We start from the raw sequence: 18,954 nt of genomic DNA on the forward strand, positions 1-18,954 counted from the left end.
AGAGTATTGACACACAAGGTCTTACTGCACACTTCGGGCTGTCTGTGTAGTCTGCGGGGACGCCCACAAGTCCGCTTGCTGCACTACAAACAAGGACAGTACCGTGAAGAAATGTGGAAACTGCGGAGGCAGCCATACGGCAAACTATAGAGGATGTATTGTGTATAAGGAGTTAAAGAGTCGCATGCGTCAAGCGACCGCAACGCGCAACCAAAATCCACAGAATGCGTACGTTTCGTCAAAAACCACGCCAGACGTCTTCTTCGCCAAAGCTGCGAGATCCTCATTCGGTCCACTAAACACCACCAACGGCTTCTCCCATGCCGATGCTCTACGATCTGGAAGGGAAATTCCAATTCAGCCTAACTCTCAAAGCGCTCAACAGGCCCCAGAACAGCCACACAGCAAAACGGAAACTATGATGCTTACCCTCCAACAAAGTATGATGGAGCTTATGTCATTCATGAAAACGACCATGCAAACGCTTGTTCAAAACCAGAACATGGTGATACAGCTGCTCGTAGCACAACAGTCCAAACAATCTATGCAGGCGCTACGAATATCAATGTGGAACGCCAATGGTGTCTCACGGCATAAACTAGAATTGTCACAATTCTTGACCGAAAACCATATTGACGTCATGCTACTGGTGGAAACGCATCTTACAAGCAAATACAACTTTCATATAAGAGGCTACACAATCTACCGCACAGATCATCCAGATGGGAAAGCCCACGGCGGAACTGGAGTTCTAATCAGAGAACGAATTAAACACCATTTTCACAAAAGGTTTGCAACAAACTTCTTGCAGGCCACATCGATACAAATTCAGTCAAGCAATGGAATCCTTTCAATTGCTGCCGTTTACTGCCCTCCTCGCTTCTCAATCTCGGAAGGACAATTTATGGACTTCTACAATTCACTTGGGGATCGATTTATAGCCGCAGGAGACTACAACGCCAAACATACGCACTGGGGATCACGTCAAGTGACTCCCAAAGGAAGACAATTGTACAATGCAATTATAAATGTGAAAAATAAACTGGACTACGTTTCCCCTGGAAGTCCCACATACTGGCCAACAGATCCACGAAAGCTCCGAGACCTTATTGATTTTGCAGTGACAAAAAACATACCTCGCAATCTAATAAGTGCCAAAGCAGTCTCGGACTTATCATCAGACCACTCGCCTGTGCTTCTAACGCTTCTTCAAAGCTCAGAAATAACCGAACACCCCTTCAGTCTGACGACGCCAAAAACGAACTGGCTAAAATACAAAAAGTACGTGAGTGCCCACATAGAACTCGCCCCGGATTTTAACATGGAATCGGACATCGACTACACTACGAGCGCCCTGGAAGAAGTACTCGTTGCGGCAGCTAAAATCTCTACTCCTCATGGGAAAGAAGTAGACCGAAACAAACACTTCAAATCTAATCAGCAAATCGAACAGCTCGTGCGAGAAAAGAGGCGCACGCGTCGTGATTGGCAAAACAGCAGATCACCAGCTTCAAAACAACGCCTTAAGGAAGCCACCCGATCACTCGACCAGGCTCTTCACCAACAGGAAGAAAATGCACAGCTGAGGTACATCCAGAATCTCTCGCCAACAAGCACAAAGTACCCCCTGTGGAGGGCCCACCCAAATCTTAGTGCCCCAATTGAAACGACCACCCCGATAAGAAACTCTTCGGGATGCTGGGCTCGCAGCGACGAAGACCGAGCTGAAACATTCGCCACACATCTCCAAAGTGTCTTCCAGCCAAACCCAGCCTCAAATTCATTCCTCCTGCCACTAATTCAGCCAGAGTCCTCCCCTCAGCCAGCCGCACCTCCATTCCGGCCGAACGAAATCGAAAAAGTCATAAGAGGGCTAAAACCAAAAAAGGCTCCCGGTGGTGACCTATTGACCCCAAAGATGCTGATCGAACTTCCAAAATGCGCTATAGAGGTCGTCTGAAAATTATTTAATGGAATCATTAATCTTGGCTATTTCCCAAAAAAGTGGAAGAAATCCATCATTATAATGATACCGAAGCCTGGAAAAGACCACACAATTCCGTCATCATACAGACCAATAAGCCTTCTATCTTGTTTGTCTAAATTGTTTGAAAAATGCTTGTTAACTCGCATAATACCACATCTGAAAGCTTGCAATATTATCCCGGCACACCAATTTGGCTTTCGAAGAAACCATGGAACCATCGAACAAGTGAACAGATTAACATTCGAAATACGCTCAGCCTTCAAACAGCGAGAATACTGCAGCACTATTTTCCTCGACGTATCTCAAGCTTTCGACCGAGTTTGGCTCATCTGACTCATGCACAAAATTAAAACGTATTTGCCAACATACACCCACAAGCTACTGGAATCATACCTCTACAATATTCTCAGTGAGATGCAACGCAGCTACTTCGGGTGACTACACCATCGAAGCTGGAGTTCCACAAGGAAGCGCACTCGGCCCGTGTCTATATGTTTTGTATACTGCGGATATTCCTACGAGCGCACAACTAACAACCTCAACGTTCGCCGACGATACCGCTATCCTTAGTCGCTCCAACGCAGGCAACAACCCAACTGGCTAATCATCTCACAATGGTGGAAAGGTGGCTGTCCGACTGGCGTATTTTAATGCGAACGACGCGATTTTAAACGAACAAAAGTGTAAACATTTAACGTTTACTCTTAATAGACAAACATGCCCTCCGCTTTTACTAAACGGTATGCAGATCCCTGAAGCTAACGACGTAACGTACCTTGGCGTTCACCTTGATTGACGACTTACCTGGCGCAAGCACATCGAATGCAAAAAGACGCACCTAAAACTAAAAGCCAGCAGCCTCCACTGGATCATAAACTCACGATCGCCACTGTGCATGGACTACAAGTTACTACTGTACAATTCAGTCCTAAAGCCAATCTGGACGTATGGCTCCCAGCTGTGGGGGAACGCGAGAAGCAGCAACATAGACATCATACAGCGCGCACAATCAAAAATCCTGAGAACTATCACAGGGGCACCTTGGTATGTTCGCAACGAAAACATCCACCGGGATCTGGGCATCCTCGCAGTGAAAGACGAAATCCAGAAGCAAAAAGAGTCATACAAAAAAAAACAGTCTTCGCACCCAAATTTTCTCGCTCGGGGATTGACTCGGGTTTCTAGCGTATCCCGCCTTAGACGCAACGACCTCCCAACCCAGCAATCGATTTTTAGGGCCGTCTAACTCCGTATCAGTCAATATGACTGTTAGTTAAGTTAAAAATATAAGATTTGATACACCTCTTGTTAGTCTCGCAAAGAGAAGATTCAAGAAATAAAAGCAACGTTAAAAAAAAAAAAAAAAAAAAAAACTATAAACATGAAGAATAAGAAAAATAGCCATAGAATAAAAAATTTTCGTAAATGTGAAATTATTATTGGGGGAAGTGGGGACCGCACACAAAAAATATTTTTTAATAAAATTCACATTTTAATTAATACAGTCCAAACTCGACATTTTCTTTGAATTAATGAAAAAAATTGTTTTTTTCTGGGAAAATAAAATTGGATTTGTCCATCTGGTTTCCCTTTTTGTATGTTTGTGTGTTTAATTTATGAAACTACGAAGAGCTACGACGATTCTTGAAACAAGGACACCAGCAATGCTGGACCAAATAAAGGATCGAAGGTAATAATTTCTCTTTACCGGCATCAAGGCCAAAATTTGTGCCATTGAAACGAATTCCAAAAAAAATATTGCCAACAGAGCCACTTGACGCCTTTGGGACAATTATGTTCTTTGAAAAAGACATAATCTGTAATGAAAATTTTGTATGATAAAAATAATATAGGTACATAAAGAAATTTTATTAATTTTGTTGGACAAAGATTGAGCGGCAAGAAATCGTTTGAATAATTCCTTTCAACATTTTTGCAGATGACGCAGGATCACATTTTCCCAGGTGCGTTTCAACTACAATCAGAGGTTTGACAATGATTTTGACCATGTTGCGAAGCAGTTTTTCCCCCAACTAAAATTAGAGGACAATGGATTCGAGCGCATTGCTAAGCAGTTTCTCCAAAACTCACAAGACCGGATTGCCAAGGCAAAACTCCAAAAATTAGATTATAATTATAATATTAAATCTAAGATTTTAAATTGTTCTTGATTCTAAGAATTTAAATTGTTCTAAAAAATAAATAATATATTTTTTACATTTCATAAAATATGAAATACATTTGAAACTGAGCATTGATCATTTGCTGGCAGTCCGAAGTCATACCGTTGGCGAAACTTTGATAAATTCACTGTGATTAAAATGTCGGACCATTGGTAAACATTATCTGAAATCATTGTCTGATGTCGGACCATAGGCTTATTGTAAGTTCATTTTGAACCAGATGTCGGACTATTGGCGAACATTTTTTTAATTTTCTGTGAGTCGGATGTTAAAGTACTAATGAATTTAATTCACTTGTGTTCTGAAAACCAATTCACTCCAGGCGCTCGTTTCTGAATAGCTCTGCTGCATCAAACTGAGCGTCTAATAAATCATTTGATCGCTCTCGGATCCCAAATCAGACGATTTCTTTGCTTTTCTATAATGGGTTGCCTTTTTTTTTTTTTTTTTTTTATATTCGTGTTTATATTCTCCTTAAAACTATTTTATATGCCTACTGAACATTTTAGTTCCCCGACCGGGCTGTAGGAGCTTGGACCTAAGGTGTGCGGTACGGCCGTAAAGCAATGCATCGCACAACTCTGGCGCCCTTCTTCTTCCGCCCATTGCGCGCCCTCTCCACATCTTTATCTCCATCTTGGCCACAAATACGGCTATGGCTTCCCATTTTACAGGCGTCTGGAGCATTTGATGCACAAAGCTGCGGGGTGTAAAGGCCTCTTCCAAGATCTCCTTCAGGATTAGGCGATTCTCCACAAATTGCCTGCAATCGAAGAGGACGTGGAGTGGGTCCTCTGTGACTCCACTGCCGCACGAGTCCTCGCTTTCATGACCAAAGTGCTTTAGGTAACTTCGGAAGCACCCATGCCCACTAAGAACCTGCGTGAGGTAAAAGTCTATCTGACCATGCTTCCTTCCGGTCCACTCTCCCACGTCCAGAATGAGACGAAACGTCCAGCGTCCCTTGGATGACACCTCCCATTGCCGTTGCCAGTTTGACAAACTTGTGGCTCTCACTTCTCTCTTCTCCCTTCCTGCCTCGATTCTGATGTTAAGGAGCATCCGCGAGAGCGCTCTTGTCGTCTCACTCGCCCTTCTATGGGCGTATCCAAGGTGTTCCCGGAACGAAAGCCTCATATCCAGCATAACCCCAAGGTATTTTATTGGGGTTATTGGGGTACTCTCCTCGAAGTAACGGGCACTCCTCCTACGTGTACCGTCGCTGTTTCGACCTTCTTCCGGCTCGAAATCAGCACGGCTTCCCTCCTTTGTGGGGCGAGGTAAAGGCCGGCCCTAGACAGCCATGCCTCCACGTTCGCCACCGCGGAGTTTGTTTGGGTTTCCACCCCGCGAACAGTCTTCGCCACCACCACTATGGCTATATCGTCGGCGAATCCTACGATGGTAGTTCCCTCTTTCATGGGTAATCGGAGGACTCCATCGTACATGGTGTTCCACAAGAGCGGGCCTAGCACAGAGCCCTGCGGCACTCCAGCGGAGACGACTAGCGCTTTCTGACCTTCCCGCGTGTCGTACACGTCACTTAGGTAGCTGTCCACCATCTTCAGCAGGTACTCCGGGATCCTAGCTCCTTGAGGGCTTTGAGAGTCCGCGACCAGTTCGCCGTGTTAAATGCATTCTTCACGTCCAGGCTGGTAACCAGACAGTATTGTTTGGTTCCCCCCTCCCATCTAGTGCCTTGGATTTTTTGTTTTGTGATGCCGACTAAAGGTTGTGGAGATAATGGAACCGGCGCCTGCTGTTTTGTAGGTTTCCTGGTTGCCCTCGTTGAGAAGGGCCAGGTCCAGGGGTGCTAGAATCTCCAGCAAGGCTCTGCCTCTAGCATTCGTGGTGGTACTCCCCCACTCCTGTGCCCACGCGTTAAAATCACCTGCTATTAGCACTGGGTGTTTGCCACTGGCATCTACCGCTGCTCCTCTAGAGCCTTGCAGTTAGCATCGAGGGAGAGGCTTGGGGCTAGGTAGCAGGTATACACCCATGTACCTCCCTACTGGATTCTCATGAACCCTTCGCCTCTCCCCACTTGACTTGGCCTTTCCGCGGAACTGTTGCAGATCCACATCGCCGCCTTGCCCTGGTTGTTGATCGCCCACTCCTCGCCTGGACCGACGCTGTACGGCTCGCTGAGAATAGCTATGTCGGCATTCATCTCGCCTAAGGAGGTGTCGCAGAAGCTCCTGCGCCGCTCTGCAGTGATTCAGATTGAGCTGGATCACTTGCATCCCACCTTTTCTTTTACTGCTCCTTTGGAGTGCGGACACCGTCAATTTCCTGCTAGGAGTTTTACCTCCTTCTCGCCTTTTGACGCGCAAAAGTAGCAGCTCCTCTCGTTGGGGCAATTGGCGACTTGCCACAGCGGATGCAGCATCCGCACCTATCAGCACCTCGGTTGACTCTGCCTCTCCCGAATCCGACAATCCGAATCCGACGGTCCAACCTCACTCTCCCTTTGCTCGCAACTGCGGTCGCAATCTTGCTGGGCAGACCAATGATGGCGGTCTGTGTGTCCCTGGATTTTGCGCGAAGGCTCCTTAACGTGACCGACTTCCCATCCACTTCAAGCTGCTCGGCGAGAGCAAGCCGAATGTCCACATCGGTCGCTAGCGGGTCGAGTTCCCTAATCTCCAGGTACTTCATCTTGGTGTCCTCGGACAGCGCAGGACAGCAGGATCTTAGAGCTGCTCAGAAACGCTGAGGACTGCTAGCCACCGCCTCGTCAGTCGTGTGTTGGATGTTATTTGGGGCCTCCAGAATCCGTGGTTGCCACCTGGAGTATAGAAGTTATTGAACATCATCCTTCAGGTTTTGCTTTTTATACCGCCCATTATGGGACACACGCTACGAGAATTTGGGGTGGGAAAGAGGGGAGGGCGTCGTCCATTTGAGCTACGATGAGCGCTATAGAAATTTCTTCTGGTGCCGCCCTCTGCGAGTGGCATTAGCTGCGACGATTGGGAACCCAAGTGGCGCCCTCTTCAGGTACTACCGATTTTGGCGGGGCTGGTCACACTGCCGGTCAGCTGCGATCAGCTGGTTCTGCGACCTGCATCACTAAGCAACACAGCCAAAATTGGGCGAATTTGCAACGCGGGAAAAGAGATGCCGCCGAAAGAGAGGGAAAAAGCTTACCCCTGCCCTCCCTGTCCAGCGACGTCCGATGGGTGCTCCGGAGCCAGCAAGCTGAGAAAACGAAGCTACGGGTTCCTGCATCCCAGGTGAGGCGCGTAACATGGTTAGAAGTGGTTAGACGCGGCACGACCACGTCCGTATCGTTCTACCTTCACTTCACTCCCCCACGTTCACTTCACTGGTTGGCTATGTGGTTTATGTGTTTTTTAACGCTCTGTGCGTTACGTGACAGAGCTACGGCAGAGAAATTCCATGCCCCTGGTATGCGCACCACTATTATAAGTCCATGTAGTCAATCAACAGCCTATATTAATGACCTTATATAGTTGGTGGAATGGTTGTAGCTAATTTTTCATAAAAAATTTGATCCATTAAAATTTATTTTACAAACGATCGAAACCCCGTCAAAATTTTTAGTGTTAAGCTTTATACAGATATCTTAACTATAACTTTGGTGACAGAAAGTTTCATTCTGATAAAGAAATAATTTAAATTATGTTATTAACCGCCCATATTATTTTAAAATAACAAAACTCAACACTTTTCGTGTTATCATTTTTTCACACTCGAAAATTTTTCATTTATGTAATAATAGTTTTCAAGTCATGATCATTTTTTGGGTGTATATGTATAATTTAATTAATTTAAGGTATTATAATTTAAGTTCACTTTCAAATTATAAACTTATAATGTACTTATATAACTTTACACTTTTACAGTAATATCATTAGGTATAAAAATTATAATAAACATAATAAGTTTTTATAAAACTCCTACGATTTTTGGTTGGTTTCTCCGTAGTGGATGTTTGGTTTTTTTTTGTCATAGCGTGAGAAGAAAATTATATTCTAACTTTTGGGCAGTCCTTTCATTTTCTTTACAATATTGCAAACATTATAACATGTAACTTAAACAAATAAATGCAAATTCAGATATTGAGTATGATTTTAAGGTATCTATTTAAATGGGTTAAACAATTGAAAGAAAAAATAATTCTCATATAAGTTTTATTTTCTTAAATGATACCTTTTTACAAATGGTAAATGACCTTAGTATATTTTTGATTTAATCTTCAAAATATGCCTCAGAAAAATTTATAATGCTGCAAGAAAATGGTAATGAGTCTGCTTACTCTACTTAAAAAACTATTAGCTAAAAAGCATTAATAAAAGTTTGAAGTTGAATTTTTGAAGCAATAATTAAACAAGAAATATGTCTGAGGCTTCCGATTTGGTGCAGGCGCTACCGCTTCCAGGCGATGCAGCCGATACTAATGAGTTGGCTCGTGTTGCGGCTAATGGTGATCGGAGTTCTTGAGTTAATGCCGATTGTGTTTGTCCACTTTCATAGTAGTATGATGAATCTGTTCGAAATAAAATTGTGATTCAATAAAAAAAATGACAAAAACTTTATCTTCGGGCGACACCGAAGCTTATATACTAAAAATTATCATGTTTTTGTTTGACTAATTGTGAATATTATAACATTTCCGATCCTTTACTTAAGCGATGCTTAAAACCCTATGACATGAGCACAGAAATTACTTTGCCTGGTCTTTGCTCGCTGACCGACAGTCTATACGATTTCTACTACTGACCATAAAACACGGCAGAAATCTTCGTATTCGTACACAAACGCAAGTATTACATTGCAGGTCAAACATGTAAATGTATTTGTATGGAAACCACTGCACTATAGGAAATTTGATTCCTCTTTCTGGCCAAAAATCATTTTTTGAAAATTAAAGGACTTAAATAATTTTAACTGCATATCCATCACAACAGATTTATTTTTAATGTTGCGTACCAGAAATTTCAATAGATGGCACCACTGCGAAGAAATCAGCTGTTGAAAAAAGCTGTTGATGTTGACATTTACATGAGCTTATAATTTACGATTTTGGGTGCGATTTTAAAAACGCGAATAGACAAAATTTTATGGACAAAATCAAAAGTTTTGAAATGAATAATTTTAATGGGGTTTGTATTATGTTTTTTTGTATGTGAAGTGTCAAAAACATAAAGTAAATGTGTTGTCATTTTAATAAAGTAAAAATGTAAGTAGTCCAGCAAAGAAATTTTTAGAATTAAATCTCATTTAAAAAAAGAGATTTAAACTAAGTCTAGCCGAGTCTATCAATGTAATTTAGTCCATGTTGTGGATTAAGGGTCTTAAGAACCTAAAAGGAGTTGACTCGGTGCCATGAGGGTAAATTGCTAGTATTGCTAGATTCTAGACACACTGTTGGCATTCCCTTGGCTTCTGGGCCGGGGAATAAAATAAAAAAACAGTTGACGTTGTCACTTTAATCTTTGTATGAGGAGTAACAGGTGTTGCAATTATATAATGAGACTGATTACCCAAGATGTACCGATCCAGCTTTGTACTATTTCAAGGTCAAAAACTTAATTTAAGTCGAAATTACACCCATTACCAGGGTAAACCCTCTAGAGTATTTGTTATTGCTACGGCATAGAAAAAATCGGTAGAAAAATTTGTATACCCTTGCAGGGAATATATTTTTTTTTTTTCTGCACTTAAACTCACTATTTTCCGCACCACTGCACTATGAGGTAAATGACCAATTTTTCTGGCATTAAATATTACAATTAAGCTATGTTGTTGAATTATGTTGACTTATGCTATAGAAACCTAATATAAACAAGAAAGGAAAGCTAACTTCGGGCGGAACCGAAGTTGATATACCCTTGCAGTTAAAACCGGATAAATATCGCAAACATCGGATATAGTTGGCCGATCCTTATGACTACATCATAATAAAACCAATTAATAACAATAAAAAATCAAAAAAAAAGTCCCAAGCTTCTATTTTCAAGAATACGAAAGTGGATATTTCTACCAAATACCATTTCCGATCGTTCAGTTATATGGCAGCTATAAGATATAGTCGGCAGATCCCTATGAAACTTGGCATGTCGTATTATTTTGCCAAAAGTAGCTATCATGTTATATTTGAAGTCTCTAACTCAAAAAACACCAAAGTTATACCATTTCCGATCAATCAGTTATATGGCAGCTATAGGATATAGTCGGCCGATCCCGGCCGTTCCGACTTATATACTGCGTGCAAAGGAAAGAAGGGTGTGTGCAAAGGTTCAAGTGGATAGCTTTAATACTGAGAGACTAGTTTGCGTAGAAACAGACAGAAGGACAGACGGACGGACGGACAGACGGACAGACAGACGGACGGACGGACAGACAGACATGCTCATATCAACTCAGGAGGTGATTCTGATCAAGAATATATATACTTTATAGGGTCGGAGATGTCTCCTTCACTGCGTTGCACACTTTTGGACAAAATTATATTACCCTCTGCAAGGGTATAATAACCTTAAAATTATAAATGCTCAACAAAAACTATTTTTGTACACTTTTGTATGCTTTGCATATAACAACTGAAAAAAATGTATTTGGGAAGCAAAATATTGTGCTCATAACTCCTCTAAATTTGTTTATTTTCTACTTATTTAGAATTTTAGGTATAGATTATCTATTAAAAAATAGCTTGGGATCAAAAGGTTTTCCAAAACCTATTTTTATTGCCGCTTTTCGGTTTTGGAGGAAAATTTTTGACACAAACTTAATCTGCGCGGATTTTTTTAGAATCTCTTCAAGGATTTTATCTCTTACACTGTTTTACCTTATAGAAACTCCGAGCTCCATATATTCACAATGTTGATGTCAGTATGGAATTATAGTATCGGAATATTAATGTCTATAACTTCTCGAAAAATCGTCCGATTTGGCTGAATTTTATTTTGCAGATATTAATTAGCCACAAAAATAGTTTGAGTTTCAAACTTTTTTAACATTTCCTTCTGTACTGGCGGGAGGGGTCGACCACGCGTTTATTTATACAGGCGGAGAATACCTTACTACGAGTACCGAGTGTAAAAATTGGATATTTTATGGAAACTTATCTGATGATAACTTAAATTACGATATCTTTTTTAAAGTATAGCCGAAAACTTGACTTTAATAGTTACTTACTTATTAGGCCTCCACTGGCCCCATATCCATATGATCCATATGCGCCACCATATTGCGTATACGCTGGATTATACGCGTAATCTGAACTGGGTACAACAGAAGTACAGCCTAAAATTGTCGAATTAAACGAAAAATCGTATGTTTTTTTATTTTTATTTTATTTTATTTTCAACATATAATGAAATATCAACAAAGTTATTTATGTTCCAAAACAAATAAAAAGATAAGATAAGATAACTTTGTGAATTGGTTATTTCAAATTTTTTGTTAGTTTCTTTAAATGCACTTTTAGGCCTCTATTTAAGTTTCATATCCTATCCTCAGAGTCTGCATAAAGAAATAACCGACCGAACTCTTTAAAAATCCTTAGAAGAGACGAGTTTTCTATAAAAATAATAATTTAATGAAAACATTAAATAAAAATCAGTGAGAGGTGACTCCTTTCCTTGGCGCAAGCACATTAACAACCACCATGTCTCGCCCTCCCGATTAATTTTTAATAAGAGGCTTTTTATACAAATCAAAAACAACATAATATATAGAAGTATTATAATACATAGAACAGACAAGCTGTTTCGCGTTTGTAAATTATAAATTTCATCGATTTTACATACGATTACATGCGAAACCTATCTGGGACATGACTTATTAAGGTCAAAAATAACATAAGTTAAAGAAATTGGCAAAAACTCTTTGACTTTTCTGTACGTGTAAAAGATCGTAAAACGACAAACTGATCAAAAGTCGTTATTTGCTCCAACGATTTACATGACATTAGGAAAAAAAAACTCGGCAAGAGCAACTCCTAAATCGGCATTAATGTTATGTCCTACTTTCATCAAGCAAAAGAAAATAACAACTATCCAAACACTCCAAAATTTAAAAAAAAAAAAAAAAAAAAAAAAAAAAAAAAAACAAGAAAGGAAAGCTAACTTTGGGTGGAGCCGAAGTTGATATACCCTTGCAGTTAAGAGCGGATGTATGGTATATCGCAAGAATGGGATATAACTGCCCAATTCTTATGAGAATATCATAATATAACCAGTTTATTTCAATACAAAACAAGAAAGGAAAGCTAACTTCGGGCGGAGCCGAAGTTTATATACCCTTGCAGTTAAAACCGGATATATATCGCAAACATCGGATATAGTTGGCCGATCCTTATGGGAATAGGAATATATAATCCAATTTTTTACAATACAAAATCTAAAAAAAGTCCCAAACTTCTATCTTCAAAAATACGAAAGTTGATATTTCTACCAAGTACCATTTCCGATCGTTCAGTTATATGGCAGCTATAGGATATAGTCGGCCGATCCTTATGAAATTTGGTAGGTCGGATGAACTGACCAAATATATAATCTGTACCAAGTTCCAGCTTTCTATCTTCAAAAACACGAGTTGGGTCAAAGTTGGGTCATTTCCGATCGTTCAGTTATATGGCAGCTATAGGATATAGTCGGCCGATCCTTACGAAATTTGGCATGTCGTATTATTTTGCCAAAAATAGCTCTCACCTAAAATTTGAACTCTCTAACTTTAAAAACACCAAAGTTATACCATTTCCGATCAATCAGTTATATGGCAGCTATAGGATATAGTCGGCTGATCCGGGCCGTTCCGACTTATTTACTGCGTGCAACGGAAAGAAGGGTGTGTGCAAAGTTTCAAGACGATAGCTTTAAAACTGAGAGACTAGTTCGCGTAGAAACAGACAGACAGACGGACATGCTCATATCAACTCAGCAGGTGATCCTGATCAAGAATATATATACTTTATAGAGTCGGAGATGTCTCCTTCACTGCGTTGCACACTTTTGACCAAAATTATAATACCCTCTGCAAGGGTATAACAAAAAAAAAATCCTAAGTTTCCATCTTGAAAAAACCAAAGATTGTATTTTTACCAAATACTGAACTCTCTAACTCTAAAACAGTGTTCGGCACCCCAATACATTAATAGGATTTTAATGCATTAGTATTAGTAACGAATAACAGAAAGTAGGCTGTGAAAATGACGTTTCAAACATTTATAGTGTGTATGTGGAGCAAAGCTCGAGCAGAGAAATTTCCTATGCCCTCGGGATAGGGCCGTGCCGACCACTGCTCTAAAAACATCAAAGTTACAGCATTTCCGATCAATCAGTTAATTTGCAGCTATAGGATATAGTCGGCCGATTCCGTTCCGATTTATATACTTCGTGCAAAAGAAAGAAGTTTGTGTGCAAAGTTTCAAGTCGATAGCTCTGAAAATGAGAGACTACTTCGCGTAGAAACAGACAGACAGACGGACAGACATGCTTATATCAACTGAGGAGGTGATCCTGATCAAGAATATATATACTTTATAGGGTCGAAGATGTCTCCTTCACTGCATTGCGCACTTTTGACCAAAATTATAATACCCTCTGCAAGGGTATAAAAAGGCCGTTATATGTATATAATACTATATATATTTTATATATATTATATATTATATATCTTACATATTAATATATATATAACGTCCTTTTTTTTAATCAACTTTTGGAGTGTCGTGATAGTTGTAATATACTAATTGATTTATTAGTGAATTATTGGTGAAACCATTGTAAACTGCAAGGACTCTACCCCTTCTAATTTAAAGCCTCTTCCAAGTACTTATATCACTGAAGGTATGCAATTAAAAATGCTTCTAACTAGAACAGTGCACTATAGAAAATTTCTGGCCAAAAATCATTTTTTGAAAGTTTAAGAAGAATAACTTTAACTACATATCATTCACAATACATCAATTTTTTATGTTCCATACCAGAAATTTCCAAAAAAAAACAGCTGTTGATGTTAACGCTTACATGAGCTTGAAATTTAAGAATTTAAGTGCTATTTTAAAAACGAAAAAAGTGAACAATTTATTTATTATTAGGTTTTTATTAGAGTTTGTGTATGTTAAATGTCCCAAAAACTTGTGTTGTCTTTTTAATAGAGCAAAAATTTAAGCAGTTTAGCAAACGATTTTTTTAGAATTAAATCTCATTTTTAAAGCTTAGTCAATCAATGAAGCTTATTCAATGTTGTACATTGTTTAATTTTTCTTAAATGAGTGAAATAAGAAATTGCGCTTTTATGCACTTTTGAAGAAATTCACATGTTAAGGAGGCATCCTCAAAACCTTTAATGTGAATCTGTTAGCTGTAAAATTAGTGCAAATCCGATTTAAATTGGAAATAATTAAAAGATTTTTAATTTAAAAAAAAAAAAAACACACCTACTTTTCCAAAAGAAGACGTATGGCTTTATAAAACCCTAAAAAACCAAATCAAAACATCTTGCTTAGTTTTTGAGTTAGAATTTGATCAATTTATGTATGCGTAGCAGAGAAAAACAATGAGAGCAGAGAGTTTACTGAGCGAAAAAACGGTCAGTAAAATTTTTTTATTTTATTTTTTGTAAAATTTCAGTAAAATTTTTTTATTTTATTTTTCGTTAATTCAAAAGTTGGATGCGCAATAAAATAGTGTATTTTATTTTAAAGAGAGCTTTGCTAGCAAACGTTCTTAAACAAATTAAAAACTACACTTCCCGATTTATATTTAATATAAAAAAACTTTTTCCCACCCAATTTCTGAGAAAAATTTTCTCAGTGGAATTTTTTTTTTCTCAGTTGATTTTTAAGTTTGGGCTGTCAAATGTGTCAAAATGGAGCAATTGAGAGAGCTTCTAAAAAAATTTGAAAGTGCTCACACTGTGAGTGTGGCGGCAGCGCAGCGGCAGAATTTCCTACCCGCGTGCTATGGAAAATGAGAGTTTGTTTTACTGTTTTATATCAAAACGTAAAAATGAACACAAGCTAAGGTTTTTCTAATAAAAAACAAGAAAGGAAAGCTAACTTCGGGCGGAGCCGAAGTTTATATACCCTTGCAGTTAAAACCGGATATATATCGCAAACATCTGATATAGTTGGCGGATCCTTATGGGAATAGGAATATATAATATAATCCAATTTAATACAATACAAAATCTAAAAAAAGTCCCAAACTTCTATCTTCAAAAATACGAAAGTTGATATTTCTACCAAATACCATTTCCGATCGTTCAGTTATATGGCAGCTAAAGGATATATAAAGGCCGATCCTAATGAAATTTGGTAGATCGGATCAACTGACTAAATATATAATCTGTACCAAGTTCCAGCTTTCTATCTTCAAAAACACGAAAGTTGGGTCATTTCCGATCGTTCAGTTATATGGCAGCTATAAGATATAGTCGGCATAGGGATCTATGAAATTTGGCATGTCGTAATGTGTTGCCAAAAATAGCTCTCATGTTAAATTTGAAGTCTCTAACTCTAAAAACACCAAAGGTTTACCATTTCCGATCAATCAGTTATATGGCAGCTATAGGATATAGTCGGCCGATCCCTGCCGTTCCGACTTATATACTGCGTGCAAAGGAAAAAAGGGTGTGTGCAAAGGTTCAAGTTGATAGCTTTAATACTGAGAGACTAGTTTGCGTAGAAACAGACAGAAGGACAGACGGACGGACAGACGGACAGACAGACGGACGGACGGACAGACGGACATGCTCATATCAACTCAGGAGGTGATTCTGATCAAGAATATATATACTTTATAGGGTCGGAGATGTCTCCTTCACTGCGTTGCACACTTTTGGACAAAATCATAATACCCTCTGCAAGGGTAAAAAAACCAACGTTAATAATAATAAAATGGATACAGATACTAATAACTCCCTTACAATTAATCAAAAATAACCGATTTTCCTCAGTCCCCCAGACAAGAAATTTGAAGTTCATAATCTGAAAAACATCACATAGAATGCTGTCAATGCTCAGCCAAAACCCGAGCTTGAGCCTACCAACGTCTATAAACGCTCAATCGAGCATCGTCATTTTATAACGGTCATACTATGATGTATAATTCTAATTCGCCGGCCGATAAGTTGCCGCTAACATCTTTTTACTGCACGTCCGACGAGTTTCATTTTTGTGTTTTTTTTTTTTTGATACCCATTACTCGTAGAGTGCAAAGGTATATTTTAGTCGTGTAACATATGTAACATAGATAAGGAATCATCTCCGACCCCATAAAGTATATATATTCTTTATCAGAATCAACAGCCAGGTTAATATAGCCATGTCCGTATAAATGAAAAGATCTCAGAGTTTACAAGAGATAGAGCTATAGGATTTGACATGGAGACTTCTTTAATGCCCACCACGTTGTAAAAGTTTGTTTTAAAATTTTGCCACGACCCATCCCGCACACACAAATGGCGAGTTTCTGTAGCGCCAGTACAGAAAGGCTTTGTGAAAAACGATTGATGCCAAACTATTTCAATAGTTAAATAATATTATACATCAACAAGAAAGGAAAGCTAAATATAAAATCTAAAAAAAGTCCTAAACTTCTATCTTTAACAATACCAAAGTTGGTATTTCTACCAAAAACCATTTCCGATCGTTCAGTTATATTACAGCTATAAGATATAGTCAGCCGGTCGTTATTAAATTTGGTAGGTCGGATTAACTGACCAAAAATATAATCTGTACCAAGTTCCAGATTTCTATCTTCAAAAACACAAAAGTTGGGTCATTTCCGATCGTTCAGTTATATGGCAGCTATAGGATATAGTCGGCCGATCCTTATGAAAGTTGACAAGTTAAAAAAATTTTGCCAAAAATATTTCAAACAAGAAAGGAAAGCTAACTTCGGGCGAAGCCGAAGTTGATATACCCTTGCAGTTAAAACCGGATATATATCGCAACCATCGGATTTAGTTGGCCGATCCTTATGAAATTTGGTAGGTTGGATGAACTGACCAAAAATAGAATCTGTACCAAGTTCCAGCTTTCTATCTTCAAAAACACAAAAGTTGGGTCATTTCCGATCGTTCAGTTATATGGCAGCTATAAGATATAGTCAGCCGGTCGTTATTAAATTTGGTAGGTTGGATGAACTGACCAAAAATAGAATCTGTACCAAGTTCCAGCTTTCTATCTTCAAAAACACAAAAGTTGGGTCAATTCCGATCTTTCAGTTATATGGCAGCTATAGGATATAGTCGGCCGATCCTTATGAAATTTGGTAGGTTGGATCAACTAACCAAAAATAGAATCTGTATTAAATTCCAGCATTCTATCTTCAAAAACACGAAAGTTGGGTCATTTCCGATCGTTCAGTTATATGACAGCTATAGAATATAGTCGGCCGATCCTTATGAAATTTGGCACGTCGTAATGTGTTGCCAAAAATAGCTCTCATGTTAAATTTGAAGTCTCTAACTCTAAAAACACCAAAGTTATACCATTTCCGATCAATCAGTTATATGGCAGCTATAGGATATAGTCGGCTGATCCCGATCGTTCCGACTTATATACTGCGTGCAAAGGAAAGAAGGGTGTGTGCAAAGTTTCAAGTCGATAGCTTTAAAACTGAGAGACTAGTTCGCGTAGAAACGGACAGACAGACAGACAGACAGACGGACAGACGGACATGCTCATATCAACTCAGGAGGTGATCCTGATCAAGAATATATATATTTTATAGGGTCGGAGATGTCTCCTTCACTGCGTTGCACACTTTTGGACAAAATTATAATACCCTCTGCAAGGGTATAAAAATTTGAAATCTCTTACTCTTAAAACACCAAAGTTATACCATTTCCGATCATTCAGTTATATGGCAGCTATGGGATATAGTCGGCCGATCCCGGTCGTTCCGACTTATATACTGCGTGCAAAGGAAAGAAGGGTGTGTGCAAAGGTTCAAGTTGATAGCTTTAAAACTGAGAGACTAGTTCGCGTAGAAACGGACAGACAGACAGACAGACAGACGGACAGACGGACAGACGGACATGCTCATATCAACTCAGGAGGTGATCCTGATCAAGCATATATATACTTTATAGGGTCGGAGATGTCTCCTTCACTACGTTGCACACTTTTGGACAAAATTATAATACCCTCTGCAAGGGTATAAAAATTTGAAATCTCTTACTCTTAAAACACCAAAGTTATACCATTTCCGATCAATCAGTTATATGGCAGCTATGGGATATAGTCGGCCGATCCCGGTCGTTCCGACTTATATACTGCGTACAAAGGAAAGAAAGGTGTGTGCAAAGGTTCAAGTTGATAGCTTTAAAACTGAGAGACTAGTTTGCGTAGAAACAGACAGACGGACAGACGGACGGACGGACAGACGGACGAACGGACAGACGGTCATGCTTATATCAACTCAGAAGGTGATTCTGATCAAGAATATATATACTTTATAGGGTCGGAGATGTCTCCTTCACTGCGTTGCAAACTTTTGGACAAAATTATAATACCCTCTGCAAGGGTATAAAAAAAAAATTTTAAATCAGCATATTTATAGAGGAGATATACCCATATACATATGTATATACCTTTTTCCATACAAACGCGATAAAAGTTTGAATGCGTGGATCTCGAAGACTATAAGAGATAGAGCGATCCGATCCGAGCGATTTGGACTCATATATTATTTGCGCAGATCGAGTTAGGTTCAAAATTTTGCCCACTCCACTAGAGGAGTTGTAGTCTTTTTAGTCTGCTTCCCTACTGGATCGGTAGTATGTCCGTAGGTTTCTTGTGGT

The 18,954-nt window shown here is 39.3% G+C and overlaps 1 protein-coding gene across 8 annotated transcripts in view; it reads right to left on the reverse strand.

The window, feature by feature from the left end:
* Positions 1-7,898: 7,898 nt before the first annotated feature.
* The window catches only part of sv (paired box protein shaven), a 67,619-nt gene continuing 56,563 nt past the window's right edge, over positions 7,899-18,954 (reverse strand). The window contains exons 12-13 of one of the 8 annotated variants that reach the window (XM_070282369.1): positions 11,335-11,442; positions 7,899-8,683 (exon numbers count right to left, since the gene is read on the reverse strand). In XM_070282369.1, the coding sequence (XP_070138470.1) occupies positions 8,520-8,683; positions 11,335-11,442 (272 nt within the window). In that variant the 3' untranslated portion in view covers positions 7,899-8,519. The remainder of the gene's footprint in view (positions 8,684-11,334; positions 11,443-18,954) is intronic. The other 7 variants (XM_043213411.2, XM_043213410.2, XM_043213412.2 and 4 more) reach the window with 7 other exon arrangements.

Source organism: Drosophila bipectinata, chromosome 4 (assembly GCF_030179905.1).
Source record: "Drosophila bipectinata strain 14024-0381.07 chromosome 4, DbipHiC1v2, whole genome shotgun sequence".
In the NCBI taxonomy this organism is placed as follows: Eukaryota; Metazoa; Arthropoda; class Insecta; order Diptera; family Drosophilidae; genus Drosophila; species Drosophila bipectinata.